Source organism: Aquarana catesbeiana, linkage group LG03 (assembly GCF_042186555.1).
Source record: "Aquarana catesbeiana isolate 2022-GZ linkage group LG03, ASM4218655v1, whole genome shotgun sequence".
NCBI classification, from domain to species: Eukaryota; Metazoa; Chordata; class Amphibia; order Anura; family Ranidae; genus Aquarana; species Aquarana catesbeiana.
Window position 1 is genome coordinate 106399280 of NC_133326.1, and position 25073 is coordinate 106424352.

Sequence of the window (25073 nt, forward strand, 5' to 3'; positions counted from 1 at the left end):
CTTTCTTGAGCTTTCCCAACTTTTTTATACCCCCGTTCAAATAATCTCTTCTCAATGGCCAATTCCCTTTAAAACCCTTCAAGGTTGAACAGTTCCACCTGGCTCTAATACATTGGCCTCTTGGAATTGCTTTTATCACATGCGCAGAATCACAGCTGTCAGCATAGAGAACATAGTGCCTCAACATCAGTTTCCTGTACACTTAAACACATATTTTCTGGTCAGTCGTTGATCCATCAAAAGTTAGATTCAATTAATCTTAACACAGTCCAGTCACTGCTGTTCTCTGCTGAGGTATTTACTTTTACAAAGTAACATTTGGGTTTGCAAAAGCGTTTGGTGCCTACAAAGTGAATTTATATTCTTTGTGGCTATAAATGAATATTTTGACATACATGTTTTTGTGCCAAGAGCTCAACTTTAATTTGTGAATTTTAGATATGTTACAGAGATTAAGGCAGCACATTTTGGACAGTGATTGGATGTGGAGCCTGAAGTAAAGGTCAGAGTCCAGGATTAGACCTAGCATCCAAGTTATTGAATTAGAAAAAGTTCAGCAAAGGGCAAGAAAATTAATAAGGGGGATGGAGGACCTCAGCTACGAGGATCAGTTACATAGATTGCAGTTATTCATTCTGGAGAAGAGGTGTTTAAAGAGGGAGATGATCACAATGAACAAATATATCAAAGGTGACTACAAATAAACTGTTTGCCCTAAGGTCCACGAAAAGGACATGTGGCTACGATTTGAGGTTAAAAAAAAGCAGGTTTAACCTAAGATTGCAGAAAGGGTCATTTAATATTAGAGCAGTTAAAATGTGGAACTCCATTACTGAGGAAGTGGTACTAGTTGAGAGTGACATCTTTAAAATATGTTCAGATGTTTTACTCTGCAAGCAGAATTTACAGGGATATGGGAATTGTTAGAATAAAAAATTACACACATAGAAACTATGTAACTGTGTAACCCTGGTACAAGTGGAGGGGCTGATAGTTTTGCTACTGTTCTCGATGGGTAGGGGACACGGGGGCAAGGAATATTATGAGCTAACTTTTTGAAAGATTCAGTTTGAGTTTTTTAAGTGATGTGACATCCATACTGATAGTGGTATCACAAGGCAGTAAGAACTTTGAATAAACCCTCAGCAGACTCCTACAAGGCATCTGCTGGGAATATCACATTCCCTGGTCATCTGGATGACTATATAGAATCCCAGATATCATGGTATGCACTCAGAGACATTTTCTGCATTATAATAACTTGGTGGTTTTTGGATATTTTTTTTACCTGTAGGCTTCCCCTAATTAGTTAATTGCAAATGCAAGCAACATTAGATTAACTGGAGATTAACTTTTAAGATTCCTTCAAATGAGAGGTGGATGGAGAAGAGCAAACAGCACCTATGTTGTTTCAGTTGCCATTAGTCTTTACAAGTAGAAGTACAAATGTATATAGTGGGAATGGGTTAGAACATGTGTGTTTATTTTTAGAAAACATTAATCAGCAACAAAAAACTAAAAAATAAAACTGTCAGTAGCTGGTAAAACTAATTTGATAAAAATGATTCTCATGCCCCAATTACTTTATTTCCTCCACAATACCCCAATGGTAATTGTAGTAAATTCACTTCTAATTTTAATATGGAATGGCCCGCCCACCTTGGATTAAATTTAGAGCAACTGCAATACCCAAAAGATGATGGGGGACTAGCCTCTCCCAAACCTTGGCTTTACAATGTAGCAGCACAATTGCAGCATTTAATGGGTTCATTGGTTTCTTCTGCGGATCCAGACTTGCCTGCCTTGAGCTTCACGGCCCAGGTATTACTTACCCTTAGACATAGAAATTCCATGCTAGAAGGACTTGACTCTTTGGTTTTCAGCAAGACAAACTAACATTTTCTGACATATAACCTCAAATTTGCAAAAGCTGCAAAAGGTCACAGGGTTCACTTAATATAGCCCCAAATGGCATAATACCACCTACCTACAACTGGCAAAACTGTAGCAGGATAGCTGATGGAAGGCAATGGGGGTAACACATCTACACCACATTTTTAGGCTGGATCTTTGTTGCCCTTCTCAGAGTTACAGACTGTGTTTGGCCTGCCTCATTATATGTACTACTACTATGTGCAATTGCTGTAAGGTCCCAAGGGAATGCCGTTGAATGGCATCAGTCTCCATCACAACTATTTAATATGATTCATTCTGTTGATATATCACAATGTTATTCTATGCTATTGACAAAATTTCTTAAAGATCACCCTGTGAAGGTAGCGGTGCAGTAGAAAAACAACCTAGGCCCTCTGACAGGAAATGAATGGGAGGAGGCATTTCAGTCTGTAGTCACATGCTCTCTTAATATTTCCCAGAAATTGTCACAATTGTATATTCTACTCAGGGTTCATTATACTCCACTGCAGTTGCATAAAATAGGCATTCAGGCAGATCTTCTTTGCATTAAATGCAAGCGGGATCACAGAACATTTTATCCACCTGCTGTGGTGCTGTCCCAAACTGCACCTTTACTGGAAAGCTACTGTGGCACTGTACTATTAGACATTGTAGGAGATGTAGAGCCCAGAGAATTTACCTGGGAGGCAATATCTAGAGCTCTTTTCCTGGCACATAAAATATTATTACATCATCGGAAATCCGATGATCCTCCCTCTCAAAAGGAATGGATCAGTTCCGCTGGAAATACCCTTTGATTTGAATGTTATATATACCAGCACAGGGGATATCTGGGCAAATTTGGGAACTTGTGGGCCCTTTGGCTTTATACACCAGAACTTAGTCCATTAGAGCTTGTGCCTATGAGGCTATCGCATTGCTCTGTGGGCTAAAACAACTATGGCACAGTGGATATTTGCACTAATATAGTGTTATTTATGAATTTTATGTGCTATATTTGTATATTTGTATCTTTTTTAGACTAAAACCTATATTTCTGCAGGCATTTCATGGGCAAAGGTTTTCCTCTCACTTCCTGTTGTGTCGCTAGAGCAAGAAGTAAAGGAAAATCTCCCCATAGGGACACAGACAGCAAAAACACATCTGAGAGATATCAGTTTACAACCAACACATCTATCTGTTATCACATATGCTTTATTTATGTACCGGGTCTCTTTCTCTGCTATCACCCATTAGTAGACACATTAGTAGACACAGCTTTCTTTGCTATCACCCATTAGTAGACATAGCTTGGTCCTTGTGGATGACATAATAGCTCATAATAGCTCACATATATATTATGCTCATTAGCATCTGTCCACGTTCCTTCTAACCAATAACCAGACATACAGTATGTCTGTGGTTAATGGTAGATATTAAAAAATCCACATACAGTACATTGCTCTATTCCAGATATATAGATAATCATTAATGAGTTGACATAATGATAAGAAGTGTGTATCTGTGTTCTTTTCTTCTTTGTCTGAAATAGGAATTCTGACTGTAGGTTTAATTTATCATTTTGTACAGTATATATCGAATTAAAAATGATAATTAATTTTTACGAATTTTTAAAAATCATTCAATTATTTGTTTTTCACAAAATTAAAGAATTTACAGGAACTCAACATTCAAAAATGTTTTATCATTCAATGATATGATCTTTTTTTGTAGATTCACAAGACACAATTAACTGGGAGGTTCAGCGTTATGATGGCTGGTACAATAACCTGGCATACCACAACATGGGATCCAAAGGTATTGTATTCTTTATTACTAATTAGCTTTAATTATGAGGACAGCAAACTTAAACATACATAAGGCCATTATAATTGCAAACAATGACTTCGGTACCTAATTTCCTCAAATAATATAGTAAAGACTTGTAATGTAATTGTATACTAAAACATAAATTACAGTGAATTTTTAGGGGAAAAAAAAAACAAAATGTAAAGGGGCATATTAAAAAACAAGTGAATGTAACATTTACCTAACATTCACTTTAGGTCTATCTTTCTGGAACATGTGTTTTAATACATGCAGTGAATGTTTGGTGATTACATTCCTCAATATAAATAGGAAAGCAAATAAAATCATGCTTTTATAATGATATTATGCAACCCCCCTCATAACTCCCAATTTTGGGTAACAAGTGTCATATAAGAGATCTGCTTCATAGTACAAGAACCTGCAATTTAGAGCTTGGGGTAGCATAAAGATATCCCAAATTTTTTAAAAAATAATAATATGGTTGAATGTAAAGCACATGTAAACTTAATAATTCCAATCTCATATAAGCTTTAATATGTTAATCTAGTTTCAAAAATAATTTTCAATATTTTAATCCTGCTGCTTTTATTAAAATAATATTTGGTGATTCTGCCATCAAGGTCCTTGTTTAGGCAATTACTGTTGCCAACAATCTATCTTTAATTGTTTTTCATAACAGTGAAAACAAAATGTTAGAACCCTCCCCCCCAAAAAAATGGCAATTATTTATGACACGGTGCTTAAAGTGGTTGTAAACCTCAGTTATGGAAACTGCGCAAATCACTTCTTCCCTTCTTCTTCTCGGGCCGCTCCGCATACATTATGGCTTGATGGGAGGCTCCCGCTGTGTGACGCTTCTCCTCTTCTGACGGTTCTTAAATAACGGTTACGTAACCCCGCCCCCTTCTGATGTCACCGGGAATGCCACAGGGAAGTCCCCGTCAAGTCCCTGTGCGTCAGAGGGGGGTGGGGTCACCGGGTGGCCCCCCGTTAATTAAGAACCATCAGAAGAGGAGAAGCGTCACACAGCGGGAGCCTCCCATCATGCCATCATGTATGCGGAGCGGCCCGAGGAGAAGAAGGGAAGAAGACACCGCGGAGGAAGATACCGGACGAGAACACCGGAGGAAGAACCAGTAGAACCAGAAGAAGAAGAAGATGGAGGAAGAAACCGAAGGAAGATAGAAGATAGAAGAAAGAAGAAAGAAGAAGCATTTAAATAAAGGAATTGTCAAAAACTGTCTCTTGTCATTTTTAACATTTTTGACACTTTTTTTGTGAAATGGTAGGGGTACTTTTGTACCCCCTTACCATTTCACACAGGGGGGAGGGCCGGGATCTGGGGGTCCCCTTGTTAAAGGGGGCTTCCAGATTCCGATAAGCCCCCTGCCCGCAGACCCCCACAACCACCGAGCAATGGTTGTGGGGATGAAGCCCTTGTCCCCATTAACATGGGGACAAGGTGTTTTGGGGGGCTACCCCAAAGCACCCTCCCAATGTTGAGGGCATGTGGCCTGGTACGGTTCAGGAGGGGGGGCGCTCTCTCATCTCCCCCTCTTTTCCTGCGGCCTGCCAGGTTGCGTGCTCGGATAAGGGTCTGGTATGGATTTTTGGGGGGACCCCACACCATTTTTTTTATTTTGGCGCGGGGTTCCCCTTAAAATCCATACCAGACCTGAAGGGTCTGGTATAGATTTTGAGGGGGACCCCACGCCATTTAAAAAAAAAAAAATTTGGCCGGGGTTCCCCTTAATATCCATACCAGACCTGAAGGGCCTGGTATGGAATTTAGGGGGACCCCCACATAATTTTTTTTTTTAATTTTGGTTCGGGGTTCCCCTGTGGGGAATTCCCATGCCGTTTTTATCAATGAACTGTTATGTGTATTGTCGGACCGGCAATCATTAATAGCCGCGAGTAGTTTTAAATGACTTTTTTTCCTTTGAAATGTCATTTTGCTGTCAGACTGTTCTAAACATGGGAAACATGCACCCCTTTACAGGCATACTATAGACACCCCCCCAGGTATGAAATTTAAAGGAATATTACACTTTTATTGTTTCACTTTAAGCATTATTAAAATCACTGCTCCCGAAAAAACGGCCGTTTTTAAAACTTTTTTTTGCATTGATCCATGTCCCCTGGGGCAGGACCCAGGTCCCCAAACACTTTTTATGACAATACCATGCATATAAGCCTTTAAAATTAGCACTTTTGATTTCTCCCATAGACTTTTAAAGGGTGTTTAGCGGCTTTCGAATTTGCCGCAAACACCCCAAATTGTTCGCTGTTCAGCGAACTGGCGAATAGCCGATGTTCGAGTTGAACATGAGTTCAACTCGAGCTTGAAGCTCATCCCTATTTACCACCATAGACATACAAACAAATCCTAACATCTGTTTGGTGGAAGCTGATTAACCTACCAGTACAATGTTGTGGGAGGAAACTCCCAACATAAACATATAGAAAACAAGCAAACTACTTTCAGAAAGGGCCCCTGCTGGTTACAGAGCCTAGAACACCAATACTACAAGAAAGTGTGCTAAGACCTTTGTGCTGCTCATTTTTTCGAAAATGTAACTGTAAAATATGTGCTATTTGTGAGATGTACAGTGCCATGTGTATGTGTTGGAGTTAGTTATCAAACTAGACTACAAGTGTTTTTATTGCAGGTTCTAAACTGCTACGTCTTATCCCTGCAAATTATGCAGATGGTGTCTACCAAGTGGCAACAGATTTGCCAAACCCTCGAGAAATCAGTAATACACTGGCAGAAGGACAGTCTGGCTCTCCATCGTCACGAAATCTCACAGTGATGGCGGTATATTTTGGTGAGACAATAAAAAAAATTAAAAATGCACACATGTAAATGTCTACCCTTGTAGAATGGTTGTAGACATAGTTTTGTAAGCTTTGTCTGAAACCCTGGAGCAGGTGGGGACGTTAAATCCGGTTGTGGGACAAGTGTACGCTGGCGGTGAACTTTCTTTTATACCAGAGTTTGTGGGCTGTTTTGGAGAAATAAAAACTGTTTTTACAAATTTTGTTAAGCTGAAAGTCGAGGTGCCGAAAGCTTTCTAAAATTATGTCATACTCTTATGATATGCTGCTGTAGAACACACAAAAGGGTTAAGTGGACTTTCTGGCAGGTAAAACAGCTTTGTTTCAATGTGATAGATCAAAGGGTAGAACAAAATAATATGTTATTATGCTGTAATTACCTAAACCAATGCATTTTTTCTTTTTCAGGTAATCACTTACTTTCTGAAATAGTGTCCACAGAAATGCCTGCCTGCCCTGCTGAATTTTTGAACATTGACATTCCACCTGGAGACCAAGTGTTTGACCCTGAGAACAAAAGCAATGTAGTTCTACCATGCCAAAGGGTTCGATGGTATCCTGACACAGGAAAAAGCCCTAACAGCCCAAGAGCACAGGTTAGTTCAAAACTACTGTTTTGCAGAAAGGGTATGAGGAAAATTTGGAATGCAGATATATATAGATTTGTAAAAACATGCATTTTGTCACCTGTAGAAGAGTGAAGCAAATGTTTTGGGCAGTGAAGCAGATGTTTTTCTTCATCACAAAAGTGTATCAGTTATATTTTTATATGCCACTTTTACTGTTTTACATAATTTTAACTTTATACTTTACATATCCATCCAAATAATTTTTACACTCCCATGGATAACTCAAATAAATAGGATTGTTGCCTGTAAAAAATAAATACATATAAAATATTGAACTTTAGTCAGCACTGTCCAAATGGGTCTGATTGGAATCTATTGTTTCCTTATTGTAATTGCAAGAAGTTTACATTCGGGTTTGGAGGAAAATAAATACATTCAATTATTATAAAAACAATATGTCAAAAAGTTCTTAATTTTCCAGCTCAACTCTGTAACAGCTTGGATTGATGGCAGCTCCATTTATGGTCCCTCTCATTCTTGGAGTGATGCTTTAAGAAGTTTCTCTGGAGGAAAGTTGGCTTCTGGTCCTAATGATATTTTTCCACCTTATGCCAAAAAAAGTCTTCCAGTTTTTCGGGCGCCTAATCCTTCCACTGGAGAAAGAGGGGATGAAGGAATCTACAGTAGGTGTCTGCATTGCTCTCTTTTAAAGTTTAAAAATGTTTACTAACTAAAAAAAAGACACAAAAAGTTCTTGTTTTCTGTATTTTAAAGAGACAACTACTGTCTCCAATATCTAAATATATATATATTTTTTAAACAAATGTAGGAATAGAACTAGCCTAAGGCTCGGTTCACATAGGGGCGACTTGTCAGGCGACCTAGTCGCCTGACAAGTCGCCTCCCGTTCTGTGCTACGGAACCGTTCTAATAGGAGCGACGCAAGTCGCTCCGACTTAGAAAAAGGTTCCTGTACTACTTTGGGGGCGACTTGGGGCGACTTGCATAGACTTCTATACAGAAGTCGTTTTGCAAGTCGCCTCAGAAGTCGTTTGCAGGTCGCCTCGCTGAGGCGACCTGCAAGTCGTGCCGCCCCTGTGTGAACCGGCACTAATGTAGAAATGTATTCATTTTCTTTGTTTCTGTGTACTGTATAAATATCTATGCAATGTGGCACCCATTTGCTCATCACATATACTGTACAGGTTCTGCTTCCTTTATAGTAACAGAGAGATGTTTTACATTTGTACCTTTAATGATATTCCTTATTCTGTTTACCTGTTAGTTCATGTATGCATATTAATGTGTTTCTGTTTAGTTGTAGGCCACATTTTGTGTGGAGCAGACTATTGTTTTCATTTGTTATTGCCAGTTTGGGGAAGAGAGAATGAGGAAGACAGGCTCTTGTCTAAGGCTCTATAATGATAATGTCTCATCATTCTAATGTTACTTAGCAGACCATTCTTACTGTAGAACTGGCCATATAATTTGCAGGTGGTTAATGAGCAAATAGTCAACATTTACCAGTTTGTCAAGCATTAAAAATGCTCAAAAGTAAAAGTAAATTATTGTGGCAAACACACAAGCCCCTAGAAAAATCCACTGACACACAAGCCCCTAAAAATATCCACTGCAGATCATTTAATAATGTTCGACACATCCAAAAAACAAATACAGCCACCTCCTTTAATTGTTTGATTTTTTTTCATTTACTGTTGCTAATGTTATACCTACATGAGACAAAATCACTAGAAAAAGGAAATGTACACGGGAAAAACCTATTTTTTTTGGGACCCTGAAGGGAATCCACTTAGATCAGTGAGCTTGCTTGGAAAGAATAATGTTACAGGAACTGTGTAATCTATGTGGAAAACAAAAATCTTACACCACCCCATATTACCCCCAGGGTGGCACACAAGTGCTTTAACCCCAATGTTTTACAGATCTTGAGAACTCAAGAAGCAAAGGAAAAAAAGGCAGATGGACACTATGGGGGAGATTTACTAAAACTGGTGCACACCGAATCTGGTGCAGCTATGCATGATAACTAATCAACTTCTAACTTCAGCTTGTTCAATTAAGCTTAGACAATAAAACCTAGAATCTGATTGGTTACTATGCACAGCTGCACCAGATTCTGAGTGCACCAGTTTTAGTAAATCTCCCCCTGTATACTTTTGTGTACAGTCTGGAGGAAAGATGGGAAACAGGAGACATGAGTGAAACCTTTAAATACATCAGGGGTGAATACGGTTCAGGAGGCAGTGTTTTCATTATGAAACTAAGATCAAGAACACGGGGACATGACCTCAAACCAGCAGCAGGAAAGTTCAAAACTAATATTTGATTTTTTTACTGAAAGGGTAGTTGATGGTTGGAATTAGACCAGCAGAGTTAGTGAGCCAGTCAACAGTAAATAGATTTAAACACATGGTCGGGAAAAACAAAATTATCAGACCAAAAAAGTAAAAAAAAAATTAAATAAATAAATAAATAACTAAATAAATAAATATATATATCTGTAGACCATTCTGAGGTTTGCAGGGTAGTCTCTGATGGGAAGGGGTGAATAGAGCTACTGGCTCCCAATGTCAGATTCTGTCAAGATCTTTAAAGAGGAACTGCAGTTTGCTTACATAATTTGTAATAAAAAACATCTTTGCCATTCTGAAGCTTCCCTCCAACCACTTTGCATAATATTTTATATATACTGTGGTTCTGTACTTGCCAAATATGCTGCAGAAATATCCCTCCACTAAGTCTGGCTGCATCCATGTTTACTGTGGGCAGCTGAAGCTGCTGCCTGTTCACTTCCTAGATTTACACAGACACACAGAGGCACACCTCCAGCTCTGCAGCTCTCATTGGCCCTCTTATGACTCATCCCCGTCCCTTCCTGGCAAACTCCCAGAGCTGTGCATGATGTCATAAGCCTAGGCTAATGACCAGACAAGTGGGCTGTATAAGGTATTTGCTGACAGAAAAAATAAGGTATTTACTGGCAGAAAAGAAAAATGAAAATGTACTATCCAAAGTTAAAACAACAACTGGAAAGATGAAAAAATGACTAAAGGTCTGCTTTAAGTACATGTTTGGGATGTCAGCAGTTGTGACACCAGACTGAAAATACTTAATAATACATGAAGACTAGCATTGTGAATTTCTGACTTAACAGCACAATATTTATACCTTAGATGCAACAAGTTCTGTCTCATCACACAGGTGAGAATTAAGTTTCATACCAACATACAGTATCTCACAAAAGTAAGTACACCCCTCACATTTTTGTAAATATTTTATTATATCTTTTCATGTGACAACACTGAATAAATGACACTTTGCTACAATGTAAAGTAATGAGTGTACAGCTTGTATAATAGTGTAAATGTGCGGTCCCCTCAAAATAAATCAACTCACAGCCATTAATGTCTAAACTGCTGGCAACGAAAGTGAGTACACCCCTAAGTGAAAATGTCCAAATTCGGCCCAATTAGCCATTTTCCCTCCCCGGTGTTATGTGACTCGTTAGTGTTACAAGGTCTCAGGTGTGAATGGGGAGCAGGTGTGGTAAATTTGGTGTTATCACTCTCACTTTCTCATACTGGTCACTGGAAGTTCAACATGACACCTGATGGCAAAGAACTTTCTAAAGGATCTGAAAATAAAGAATTGTTGCTCTACATAAATAAGGCCTAGGCTATAAGAAGATTGCCAATACCCTGAAACTGAGCTGCAGCAGGGTGGCCAAGACCATACAGCAGTTTAACAGGACAGGTTCCACTCAGGCCTCACCATGGTCGACCAAAGAATTTGAGGGCATGTGCTCAGCGTCATATCCAGAGATTGTCTTTGGGAAATAGACGTATGAATGCTGCTATTATTGCTGCAGAGGTTGAAGGGGTGGGGGGTCAGCCTGTCAGTGCTCAGACCAGACACCGCACACTGCATCAAATTGGTCTGTATGGCTGTAGTCTCAGAAGAAAGCCTCTTCTAAAGATGATGCACAAGAAAGCCCACAAACAGTTTGCTGAAGACTAAGGACATGGATTACTGGAACCGTGTCCTGTAGTCTAATGAGACCAAGATAAACTTATTTGGTTCAGATGGTGTCAAGTGTGTGTGGCGGCAACCAAGTGAGGAGTACAAAGGAGTGAGGAGTACAAAGACAAGTGTGTCTTGCCTACAGTCAAGCATGTTGGTCATGGTCTGGGGCTGCATGAGTGCTATCGGCAATGGGGAGCTACAGTTCATTGAGGGAACCATGAATGCCAACATGTACTGTGACATACTGAAGCAGAGCATGATCCCCTCCCTTCAGAGACTGGGCTGCAGGGCAGTATTCCAACATAACAACCCCAAACACACCTCCAAGATGACCATTGCCTTGCTAAAGAAGCTGAGGGTAAAGGTGATGGACTGGCCAAGCATGTCTCCAGATCTAAACCCTGTTGAGCATCTGTGGGGCATCCTCAAACGGAAGGTGGAGGAGCGCAAAGTCTCTCACATCCACCAGCTCCATGATGTCATCATGGAGAAGTGGAAGAGGACTCCGGTGGCAACCTGTGAAGCTCTGGTGAACTCCATGCCCATGAGGGTTAAGGCAGTGCTGGAAAATGGTGGCCACTCAAAATATTGACACTTTGGGCCCAATGTGGACATTTTCACTTAGGGGTGTACTCACTTTTGTTGCCAACAGTTTAGACATTAATGGCTGTGTGTTGAGTTATTTTGAGGGGACAGCAAATTGACACTGCTGTACACTCACTACTTTACATTGTAGCAAAGTGTAATTTGTTCAGTGTTGTCACATGAAAAGATATAATAAAATATTTACAAAAATGTGAGGGGTGTATTCACTTTTGTGAGATAATGTACATGTTGTATAGGGCTAGAGCGACACATATAATAAGAGCCTTGAAGAAACAAAGCTGCGACTGATGGAATTGTAAAGAGGACTGACATTCTCCCAGAATCTTTTGCACTAGTTTGTTTAATCTGTTTTGGGAATCTGACAAAAACAATCTCATTAAAAAAGTTACATAAGCATGTACAGTAATGGTAATCCCAGTTAAAATATACACTCATCAACCACTTTATTTGGTACACCTTGCTAGTACTGGGTTGGACCCCTTTTGCCTTCAGAACTCCCTTGTTTCTGTGTGGCATAGATTCAACAAGGTGTTGGAAACATTCCACAGAGATTTTGGTCCATATTGACATGAAAGAATTACACAGTTGTTGCAGATTTGCTGGCTGCACATCAATATTGTGAATATTCCATTCCACCACATCCCAAAGCTGCTCTATTGGATTGAGATCTGGTGACTGTGGAGGCCATTGGAGTACAGTGAACTCATTGTCATGTTCAAGAAACCAGTGGTGAGATGATTTGAGCTTTGTGACATGGTGACATTATCCTGATGGAAGTAGCCATCAGAAGATGTGTACATTGTAGTCATAAAGAAATGGACATGGTCAGCAACAATACTCAAGTAGGCCGAGGTGTTTAAACGATGTTCAATTGGTATTAAGGGGTCCAAAGTGTGCCAAGAAACTATCCCCCACACCATATGTTATGTTGGATATGATGTGTTTATTCTTTATGTCAGAGGTTTACAACCACTTTAATAACGAGAATCTGTCAAGTCCTATGCTATAGTAGTACCGATAATGATTGTTGTTCAGTTATTGCTTCTAATGCTTGACTGAGAACAATACCTTTATGGGACTTACATTAAAATACATTAAAGTGGGAATAAACACCAATGCATGATTTTTACCTATAGGTAAGCCTATAATAAGACTTACCTATAGGTACTGTAAATATCTCCTAAACTAGCACCGTTTAGGAGATATTTACTGTAGATGCAGCTGGTGACATCACTGGCATATGAAGGAAGACTGGGTGACAATGGAAGCACCTTCAGCAGTGTGCAGGCGCTGCTGGAGGGCTTCGTTCTAAGGTAAGTTTTACATAATGTGCTAGTATGCAATGCATACTAGTACATTATGACATTTCCTTGCAGAAAACAAAAACAACAAAAAAAACACCCAGTGATTTACTACCGCTTTAAAGTATATCGCTGAAACTTTTATGGAGAGTGAGTTTTGGAGAAAGTAGGGAGAAGTTAAAACCTCTCTCAATTTGTTATTGCTGTCTATTTTTCCACTCACTCTCTTGGTTTGTTCTGGTGGCCACTGTCACAGAGACTCAAAGTCATCAGAAATCCAAAACTGTAATTGTCACTGAAACAGATGGTTAAAGGAAAAATGAGGACACCTGTGCCAGGACAACTGTCTAAAGCTGGCCATACATGGTTCAGTTTTTTTTTTCTAGGTGAATGGGGGAATCCTCCCCAATGTACCGTATTCTGACAGTGGTACTCCTCCACTATCAGAATACACTGCTTAGTGCTGCAGTAAATTAGCTGCATGTGCTGATCGAGCCAAAAATTTCCCAAAAAGATTGACTTCTCATGAACAGGTGAACCTGCTGAATTTCAATCCATGTATGGCCAGCTTAAGACTGGAATTCTCACTTTGGAGAGATTTGTTCGCACTTCCTGTTGGTTCTCTAGGACAGAAAGGGAAGGGAAATATTCCCAATGGGACACATATATCATTCCCTACTCTAACATACATTTTAAGTAATGAATACTATTAACTTTTTTAAAAAGATCATCATTTAGGCCTCTTTTACATGCTCATAATAATTAACTGATGTTTATTCTCAGGATCTTGTTGACAGAAAATGTTCCATAAAGACCTTGCATAAATGTGCGTATGCATATACATGCGTAAATTCTTCTTCATCCTCTTCTCTCTAGAAGTCAGTGTTGCAATATATGCGCATATACATACATATACACGCATATATGCTTATGTTACTGCACTCAAATGCAAAATGTTCTATATTTATTTTACGGCCCTGTAGTCATTGCTGTATTACTGATCTTTATATAGCTGTATACATTGTTCATAGACAACAATGCACTTATGCTCAGATCAGTAAAAAACATGTTTTTTTTTACTTCAGTGTGTAAAAGGCCTTATCGTCATACTGTTGTATTCCATTGTTGTTCCATCTTACATTGTACTGTTTAATTCAGGACTAGAGGCCATAACTTGGCTATCATATATTTTTATTTTACAGAAGCTGTTTTGAAATAATTTTGTTTTTTGTTGATGTATAATATTATTTATGTGGACAACCTCCATCCCTGCAAAGTCATGAAATGCCTGGTTCATTGTAGAAAGACAAGTAGTTTGGTGGCTTTTAGTGCAGAAACATTAGCACAGACAGGGTACTTATAACAAAAACATTCTACACCTAAATCTAAGGAAAAATGGTGTATTACCAAAGTAGATTTCCCATTCCTATGAAAATATTTTATAGCCATAATAGTAAAAAAAAAAAAAACACTATATAGTATTTATTTTCTAAGAGCAGCAGCATCAAAGGGAATTTCAGAATGAATACCAGATGATCATCAGAGATCCACAATGAATATTTTTGAATAAATGGTCGGTTGAACCTGTGTTTAAAGAAGAATATGTTTAACTCCATTGCTGACCTACTTTTGAAAGTTCTAGTTGGCTGGCTGTTGGTGGCTTCAGTGCTTTTGGAATGACTGACAAACAACAGGTACACAGCAAGGGAAGTGAGAATGAAATCGGAATTCCTCATGTGCCTATTTTTTCCTGGCCAGTGACAGGAAATAGTAAAGGCACTGGACTATCATGCCAGCCAGGGACATATTATTTTAAGAGGTAGAGGTCAGTGAAGGCACCCTACATGTTTCTTCACTACAAGATGTCTTTAAAATCTATTTTCTTTGCTCCTTTTTTGTCATTTAAAATTAATGTATCTGTTTGTTTCTGAAACACAGGCTTTGGTAATGTTATGGCCAATGAAAGTCCATTTCGTCAGGCTCAAAGTATTGTCTGGTACAGGTACCATAACTACAAGGCAAGTTTACTAGCAGCTGAACATCCTGACTGGACTGATGAAGTTTTGTTTCAGAATACCAGGAAATGGGTCATTGCTGTTTATCAGGTAACACATTCATAAACTTTTTTTATTGTTCCATGGTACAGGGAGGATAAATGTGCACTGAATATTTATTGCAGGGAAAATATTTGACAACAAATCTAGCTGCATAAAGGTACTGGATCCAACTTTACTTGCTATCTGTCACAGCGGTACTGGCTACTCTCCTGTCGTGAATTAGTTAACTCTGATTTCACTGCACACTTAATTTTACAGTGAATACTATTATTAAGAAATATTTGTCAAACTCTTGTCATTAGTTATCATGGAGGGATTTTCTTGTAAACTTTGCAGTACAAAAACGAGAGGGCCTCTGTGTCAAAGAATTCTAAACATGAGAATTGCTATTCAATCTTCAGTCCTTTTAGCAATACCTTTTAAAAGCATATAATACTATTTCAGTCAACAAAGAACAAAGGTAATAATTAAATCTTTATAGAATAATAACATATTAATATTAATTTTAAAAATGTATTATAAGAAAGTTTTTTTATAATGTAAACCACCTTAATCTACTTTGCTGTTACTAAAACCTAGCTTTATGAATCCGACTCTGCTTCTCCTGGCTTCCCTTTCTCATGGTGGCCTTCTCTGGTCTCACTCTCCCAGACCCAGTGGAGGCGGGAGTTGGATTCCTTCTATCCCCAGAAAGCAACCTTTGAGTTTTTATTCTCCTCCCTCTCTGTCCCTTTCCACATTTGAGGCACATTGTAGTTTTCTATTTTCTCCAGTTTCTCTGAGATTTGCTGTGATCTATTGGCCTCCAGGACTGGTATCAACCTTCCTTGATGACTTCCTGGCTGCCATACTTTCTCTCTTGTGAAAGTACCACAATCATTCTCAGGGACTTCAACATATCTGTTAATACTAACATTCCTGCTAAGTTTTTCAGTCTCACCTCCTCTTTTGACCTAAAGTAATTGATACATGCTTCTACTCACACCGATGGCAACACCCTTGACCTTGTTTTCTCCTGCCTATGTGCTTTGTGCAAACTCTCCAATAACCCTTTTCTTCTCTCTAATCACTACCTTATTATTTTCACTCTCTCACTGTCTTCCACTTCCACTCCCTCCAACTGCCTAACAGTTAGTCGTAGAAACCCTAACCACCTTAACCCTTTTCTTCTCTATTCTGTGACTAACCACCTCTATAACAAAATATCACCCCTGTCCTACCCCAACCTAGCCACTCCTGTCTACAACAGTTCACTGACATCCTCCCTGGAAACACTCCACTACCACTCCTTTGGTCTTCGTGACTGTATTTTTCATTGGTTCTCATCCTGATTATCCCACCACACCTTCAGTGTCACTTACAATGCTACCTCCTCCTCTCCTCTTCCAGTTTCCATTGGGATTCTATTCTGTTCTGCACAAGGTTCTGTTCATCTGTTCATGGACCTCTCCTATTCTTAATCTATACCTTCACCCTGGGTCAGCTTCTCATGGCATTCAATAACATTTTTACGTTAATGACACCCAGATTTATCTCTCTACCCCTCAGGTTACTCTATAAGTCTCTTCACATGTCACTAATTTATTAATGAACATGGCTGGATGTCACACCATTTCGTAAAAGCAAGATATCCAAAACTGAGCTCATAATATTTCTCCTTTCAGCCCCACATCTAAATACTGTTCAAATCTTGCCACCTCAACCTCTGGAACACCTCCAAAATATGCCCTTCTTAACCAATGACACCACCAAGCTTTTAATTCACTCCCTGATTATCTCTTGTCTTAACTACTTCAACTCCCTACTCAATGGATTACCTTTACATAGACTATCCCCACTTCAGTATATCTATCATGAATGCTGCTGCCAAACTCATCCACCTTATAAGCCATTTAGTGTTTGCTATCCCTCTCTGCCACCCCTCTCTGCCAATCCCTCCACTGGTTTCCGCTTACCCAACAAATTAATTAATTAAATTCAAAATATTAACAACAACTTACAAAGCCATCCACAACACTTCCCCCAGCTACATAATTAACCTAGTCTCAAAATACAAACCAAATCATTCTCTCCGTTCTTCCCAAGGCCTCCTTCTCCTTAGCTCCCTTGTCACCTTCTCCCATGCTTGACCTCTCCAGAGCCTTTCCCATCCTCTGGAATTCCCTATCCCAATCTGTCCGACTTTCTTCTACTCTGTCCACTTTTAGGCAATCCCTGAAAACCCTTGCCTTTATAGTGGGCAGCACAGTGGCTAAGTGGTTAGTACTTCAGCCTAGCAACTCTAGGGTCTTTGGTTTAAATCCCTTTTAGATTGTAAGCTCTAATCAACAGGGCCCTCTGATTCCTCCTGTATTGAATTGTATTGCAACTGTACTGTCTGCCCTCATGTTGTAAAGTGCTTCTCCAACTGTTGGAGCTATATAAATCCTGAATAATAATAATAATAATAATAATAATAATAACAGTAATATATTACATTGTTAATTTGTATTTTAAATTTCTGTTCTAGAGAATTATTTTTTATGAATGGCTGCCAACATTTTTATCAAGTGATGTAAAGAATTACACTGGTAATAAAATTTTGTATTTTTCTCTGTGTGCTAATTTTGAATGATACATTATAATAGATTTATTTGATCATTCATTAATAAAAAAGTGAAAAACAAATATACATGTTGCAGAAACGTTTTGCTATTTTTTCTAAGACATGAGTTCATCTGAGCTTCTAACCTACAAATGTCAGTGTTGTAACTGGCTGTCTAGTGGTCACATGCACACAGTTATGTGCAATGTACTATATATTACACTGTAGGAAAAAAACATATAAGATTAGAAACTATCATAACAATATATAATATTTAAATTTTTATTACAAATATTCTTGGAAACTTTTTTAAGCTCTGGTTTTTACTTTTAGGCTATAATCAGCATGTGGATCCAGGTGTATCCCCTGAATTTGTAGCTTTAATAACACAGATGATATACACCATGACGCCTCCAGGAGTTTATATGAGGTATTGTATTTCTTCTAATTTACCTGAATTTGGTTTGCTAAATTTGGTGCCAATATACCAAATTTGTCTAATATGTATGACTGTATACATGTTTTACCACGATTAACATAAATGTTTATGCTTGTGTTGGTTAAAGCCCTGCAGCACCATTAGTAATAGTAGTGTAATGCATAGGTGTGCGCAGCCTGTCGCATTAGGATGCGCACCCCAAAGCTCAAACACACATGCCTTTCTCTGCAGCCTCAACTGCGCTATACAGTAAATAAATGGGAAGTGCTTTGTGCTGAGTGGGTTCTTGTTCATTCACAAACTGAAGCATACTTCACACACAGAGTTTACTATGCTTCAGTGATGACTGAACACAGTGAGTGAGCATGTTCTCTGTGTTTATTTAGAAAATTAATGGTAAATGACTTATTGAATAGTACATTGCCCTGCTCTTCATCCTTAAACATCCCTCGCAGTGGCCTGGGGAAGAGGAGAAGAAGGGAAGCCAACAGCACTGCGGAGGGGGGAGGCGCGACACAGGGGCATGCCCAGGCACACCCCAAGCGCACAGCTATAATGTAATGGGATTGTGCGTTTGGCTGCATGTGCCTCACTTGTACTGTAAAGGAGAGGCAGGGGAGCGTGTAAACTATTTTACCAAGACCACAGGGATAATTTAGTATGGACCCTGCCAGATCCATGGCATGCTTTGCTCATTACAGGGCAAACAGTGAAGAACCCCAGCCTGGTCTAACCAGAACTCCCACAAATGTACAGTTCATACCTTGCACAGGTCCTAAGCTAAGGACTCAATTGCAGTGCATCACATATCAGTCTGTCCCCAGTAGATTTCCCTATCTGTGGCAAAAATAATGGACTATACAATAAAAGCCTTTGGTTTTTGCTTGCCTAAATAGAACATAGGAATATTTCCAAGCACTTTATTTAGCCTTCCAACTGGAGGTGGCATGTTAGGTTACAAGCACTATAACAGTCAAATCAGTTCAGTAGGAGGAGGAGACTTGCATGACCCATGACCTCCAGAGGGCCCTCTCAGCGTCCCATCATCCCCCTAAATGATAAGAGTAGTTCCATAAACATTAGTCCATAGAACATGGCAGCCCCATGGCTGCTCCAGGCTTCCCCCTTGGAGGGAAGCTTCCTACCTAGGCATCCCACCTGCAAGGTGTATCCGGGCCTGATTCACCTCAGAGAATAATGTTCCTCCTGCTGACTCTGGCTACCAGAACCCAGGGAACTTCCTGCCTAAACCTTATAAAGGATGCCCCTATACTGGCAGGGGCAAAAAATAGGCTCACTACCTACCATAGTGACACCTAACAGAGAACAAGGGAACTACAATGGGTGTGGCTGTGCCCATACACTACAGTAACAACACATTAATATAATCTGCTACAAAAGTGCTTTTCAACTCTATAAAAGCTGATGTATATTAATGTGTGATATAGTCAGGGCTTTTTTTCAGGGGGAACTTGGTGGAACTCAGTTCCACCACCTCTGGCTCAGACCATTTGGTGCTCACCACAATCACTTGTAAACACAGAAGTCTGGTTTCTGTGTTTACAAGTGACAGCTCTGCACTCTGTATGTAATGCAATCCGGATAATTAATGCCATTTTAAGACCCTCCTACTGTTTTCATGAAATTTGACTGACCACACCCACTATTTAATGTGATTTTGAGGGTGTGTGTAGGGGGAGGGGTTTTGCCGTGCCGTGGTTAAGTTCCAGCACCTATTGTTTGAGAAAAAAAAGTCCTGGATATAGTAGGATGAAAGTACTAAGTATTCTAAATCTCATACCTATACTTAGAAGTAGGATGGACATCTTATATTTTCTTTACTAAATTTGGTTGTATATCGTGATAAACAATTCAGCTTAAATGTACTTCCTTGAATATATTCATGCATACTTTCTGGTTTGGATTCCTAAAATAAATCTGACAGATCTGCATGTATATATCCATGTAAATCAGAGGTTATCATAATTTGACCATCACATGTGATATTTTGTGCCCAAGGGTTTCTTTCCGTTTACTAATCATAACTATTTCTGTGTTTTGTCTAAAGGGACAAGAACTGCAGATTTTTGAATGTCACAGGCTCAGACAATAAGACGTATCCTGCTCTTCGTTTGTGCAACAATTACTGGAGCAGACAGGTTGGATTAAAAAATGAAAATTGTTTTAAAGTGGAACTTTAGACCAGAATTAAAGATGGGCAAACAGGCAGGTATTTTAATGCACAAGAGACATGCTTTGTCTCTTGTGCATTAAAGTTACTTACCTGCCTGTCCACCCTTGTACAGTGAGCCATGAATGTGCAGCTCACAGAACACATTTGGCAATTCAAAATCTGACAAAACATGCCTGAAAGAGACGTCATCCCTGCCCAAAGATGTCAGCGGCCGGGCGGGGAGCTCGGGGACGCCACATCGCTGGAGCTGGGGTGAGTATAGTTCCGCTTTAAGCTTCGTGTCTTTATATTTTTTCTTTCCCTAAACTTTACTTTTTCTTAAAGTAGGGAATTACAGTTTTCTGCTAGGTTTTGTGGTACATACTTCTACATGGCTTATTTTGGCTGCTGACAATGATTTTTTTTTTTTTTACTTACTAAAGTTACAAGAACATCAAAGAATAAATTATTACTTCCAAAACCAGTCATAGTGACAGGCATATTGCATTAACTTTTTTACAAAACTTGTGTATGATACTCATGCATTGCTGTTAGATGTTGTGATCTGAAAATGAGTTACATGAGAGCAGTTTTTCATACTGAGAGTAGCTGGATGATCTTAAAGTGTCCATACATGACTATGTTCCATATCAGGTAGATCCTAAAGCTTCCACCCCCAAACCAAGCTTCCAAACTGCTTATAAGACCACAACTATTTGTTAGTGTTTAGATTTTATATTATATCAGGTACCGTAGTTAACATGGTATTGTATATTTTGATGAACACTTAAAATTACTGTTTCCATTCCCCAAATATATCCGTGTAATGGTATCCTCATAATCTGGTTCCTCAAAAAATAACACACTGCCTAATCAGACTAATTAAGGTTGTAAATAATAAGCAAAATTTCATCAATCAAGGAAAACATTCTATGGGGTTGTAAATGTCTTCCTCAATGAGGAATCAATTATGATATTGCTTGCTTTGGCACTTTCACCCTACTATATCACACATTAAAGTTTCATGGCTTATGTCCATAATGTGATCTGTAGTAGTTTCCTACAGTATATCTATATTGCTATCTTTACAAATAATTTTTTGTTGATTTGCATTTATTTAATTGGGTTTACTTTTCTAATTGTGTACCAATTTTAGAATCCAAACTTGAAGACCGCCAATGATATTGAGAATTTGTTGCTGGGCATGTGTTCACAAATAGCGGAAAAAGAAGACCGCATTATGGTCTCAGACTTAAGAGGTACATTATAAAGTTTAATAACAAAAAGTGCAATATCCATATTAACCAATGAAAATACATGCTGTGATGTTTCCACTTATAGTTACATAGTAGGTGAGGTTGAAAAAAGTCCATCAAGTCCAACCTATGTGTGTGATTATATGTCAGTATTACAGTGTATATCCCTGTATGTTGTGGTCATTCAGGTGCTTATCTAATAGTTTTTTTAAACTATCGATGCTCCCCGCTGAGACCACCGCCTGTGGTCTTACTTACATTAAAGCCCAGCTATGGGATAGGGAAAACCCTATGGAATCCCTCCATACTGCATTGGTTAAGTTATCAATAAGTTCCTTAACGTATTCCTCATTTTGGCAGGCTCCAGCAATCACCTCTTCTACCTGATGCTCCAGGCTGTGGGCGGTCCCTCAGTGACATCATGCACAATGCAAAACTATTATTCCTGCATTGTATGTGCTTTAGGCTGGGTTCACACTGGTTTACACGACGGCCGTCCTACTTTGGATCCGACTTTGCCCTGCGACTTGAAGCTGACATACGTCCGACTTTCAATGAAGGGGGATCCGACTTGGATCCCCGCCAATACCAGGCACTGTGTTTGGTATGAATCTTGAGGGGGAACTCCACGCCAAATTTTAAATAAAAAACCGGCATGGGTTCCCCCTCCAAGAGCATACCAGGCCCTTGGGTCTGGCAAGAATTTTAAGGGGAACCCCCTACGCAGAAAAAACGACGTGGGGGTCCCCCCAAATCCATACCAGACCCTTATCCGAGCACACAGCCTGGGATAAGGGGTGGGGACGAGCGAGCGCCCCCCTCCTGAACCGTACCAGGCCGCATGCCCTCAACATGGGGGGGTGGGTGCTTTGGGGCAGGGGGGCGCCCTGTGGCCCCCCCACTCCAAAGCACCTTGTCCCCATGTTGATGATGACAAGGGCCTCTTCCCGACAACCCTGGCTGCTGGTTGTCAGGGTCTGCGGGTGGCTTATCGGAATCAGGGAGCCCCCTTTAATAAGGGTTTCCTAGATCGCAGCCCCACACCCTATGTGAATGAGTATGGGGTACATTGTACCTCTACCCATTCACCTAGGAAAAAAAGCGTCAATAAAAAAACACACTAGACAGGTTTATAAAGTAATTTATTAGGCAGCTCCGGGGGTCTTCTTCCGACTTCGGGGGTCTCTTCCTCCTTCTCCGCGCTCTCCAGCCTCTTCTCCCGGTCTCCGGTTCTTCTCCCACTCTCCGGTTCTTCTGCCGGGCTCCTCCGCTATCTTCTGCTCTTTTGCCGCTCTTTTGCTAGCGGTGGCCTGGTCTTCTCCATCGTCTTCTTCCCTCCGGTCTTCTTCCGATGTTGACACGATGCTCTCTCCCGTTGTAATGCTGTGTGCGCGGTGCGCAACGACTTATATAGGTATGGGGTGTGGTCATCGGGTGATGTCATCCGGTCACTCCACCCATTATGACATCACCACCCTGGGTATGATGGGACGGTGACGTCAAAATGGGCGGAGACACCAAATGACATCACCTGGTGACCACGCCCCTTACCTATATAAGTCGTTGCGCACCTCGCACATGGCATTACAGCGGGAGAGAACGTCGTGTCAACATCGGAAGAAGGGCTCCCGGATTCCGATAAGTCCCCCGCCCACAGACCACAACAATCAATGGTCAGGGTTGTCGGGAAGAGCCCCTTGTCCTCATCAACATAGGGACAAGGTGCTTTGGGGTGGGGGAGCCGCAGGGCACCCCCCTGCCCCAAAGCACCTACCCCCCCATGTTGAGGGCATGCTGCCTTGTACGGTTCAGGAGGGGGGTGCTCGTTCGTCCCCACCCCTTTTCCTGACCAGCCAGGCTGCGTGCTCAGATAAGGGTCTGGTATGGATTCAGGGGGGACCCCCACGCCGTTTTTTCGGCATAGGGGGGTTCCCCTTAAAATCCATATCAGACCGAAGGGCCTGGTATGCTCTTGGAGGGGGAATCCATGCCTTTTTTTATTTAAAATTTGGAGCAGAGTTCCCCCTCAAGATCATCAGAACACAAGTCGCATGCCAAAGTCGGATCATGCAAGATGGCAATCCAACTTTGATCCGACTTCAGTGATAATCAATGGGCTGAAGTAGGATCAAAGTCAGACCAAAGTAGTAAAGGGAGCATTTTCAAAGTCGGACCAACTTGTGTCGGACCAGTTAAGACGGATCCCATAGGGAAACATTGATTTTCACACGTCATGCGACATGAGCTCCCAATGTCGGAGCGTTTGTCGCACTAGTGTGAACCCAGCCTTAAAAAGGAGGCTTCTTAAGACCAGTTGCACAGGTAGAGGGAGCCTGCCAGAGTATGGAAAAAGCTAAGTATTATGCCATTATTGCAACCGCGGGCACCACCTATTCATGCATGCAGCCCTTTCCAGGGCACTGGGCACATGAATTACAGCGGCCAGGGTTTTATTTGAAGTACCTGATTAGAGCCAGAGACTCTAATAGGCTTCAAAATAGGGTGGGCTAGGGTTGCAGAGAGTGCGAACGGAGCCCACCCAGGTGTGTTACAACAGCGAATGAATATTCGCTGTTGAAACAGTGATCCTCAATTCGGCCAATCAGGAGCGGGTGTGAGACCCATTTTCTGATTGGCCGAAAAGAGAAGACTCTTTGGCTGCCGAGGTGGAGGGAGGAAACAAGCCACCGCTGTTGTCGTGATGACTCATGGAGCGCAGGAGAAAGGAAGGCCACAGCCGCTGAGCAGGGGATGCCGCCAGTGATGGGCTAAGTGCTACCGACAGACTAACTGATCAACCAACCTTCCTGGGGGGGGATTAGGGGGTTGTGGCATACTGTTTTCTGCCCCCAAAAAAACTTTCCACCAGCCGCCACTGCTGGTGTGTGTATGCTATTACTGGCAAATGGCCCCTTCTGATAAAAATCCTCCCAGCAGTGCCTCCGTCATAGTTGCCTGATATTACCCTGAGCAGCTATCTTCTGGTGCTGTGAAGGTTAACAGTAGCCTCTGCTACTGAGAAAAGTTGTGCCACTCACCACCCCCTTTCTACCTTCTCTGTCATTCACAGAGCATGTATTACAATTATTTTATTTATTACAGGCATTTATATAGCACCAACAATTTTCACATATACCGTACATATACAGTGGGGACGGAAAGTATTCAGACCCCCTTACATTTTTCACTCTTTGTTATATTGCAGCCATTTGCTAAAATCATTTAAGTTCATTTTTTTCCTTATTAATGTACACACAGTACCCCATATTGACAGAAAAACACAGAATTGTTCACATTTTTGAAGATTTATTAAAAAAGAAAAACTGAAATATCACATGGTCCTATATATTCAGACCCTTTGCTGTGACACTCATATATTTAACTCAGGTGCTGTCCATTTCTTCTGATCATCCTTGAGATAGTTCTACACCTTCATTTGAGTCCAGCTGTGTTTGATTATACTGATTGGACTTGATT

The 25073-nt window shown here is 40.4% G+C and overlaps 1 protein-coding gene across 1 annotated transcript in view; it reads left to right on the forward strand.

Moving 5' to 3' along the window:
• LOC141131529 (dual oxidase 1-like) overlaps nucleotides 1–25073 on the forward strand; it is an 85699-nt gene that overhangs the window by 14827 nt on the left and 45799 nt on the right. The window contains exons 3-11 of the mRNA XM_073618900.1: nucleotides 3631–3714; nucleotides 6399–6557; nucleotides 6976–7163; nucleotides 7618–7819; nucleotides 15026–15192; nucleotides 17654–17714; nucleotides 18062–18158; nucleotides 20236–20326; nucleotides 21497–21599. Of these exons, the coding sequence (XP_073475001.1) occupies nucleotides 3631–3714; nucleotides 6399–6557; nucleotides 6976–7163; nucleotides 7618–7819; nucleotides 15026–15192; nucleotides 17654–17714; nucleotides 18062–18158; nucleotides 20236–20326; nucleotides 21497–21599 (1152 nt within the window). The remainder of the gene's footprint in view (nucleotides 1–3630; nucleotides 3715–6398; nucleotides 6558–6975; nucleotides 7164–7617; nucleotides 7820–15025; nucleotides 15193–17653; nucleotides 17715–18061; nucleotides 18159–20235; nucleotides 20327–21496; nucleotides 21600–25073) is intronic.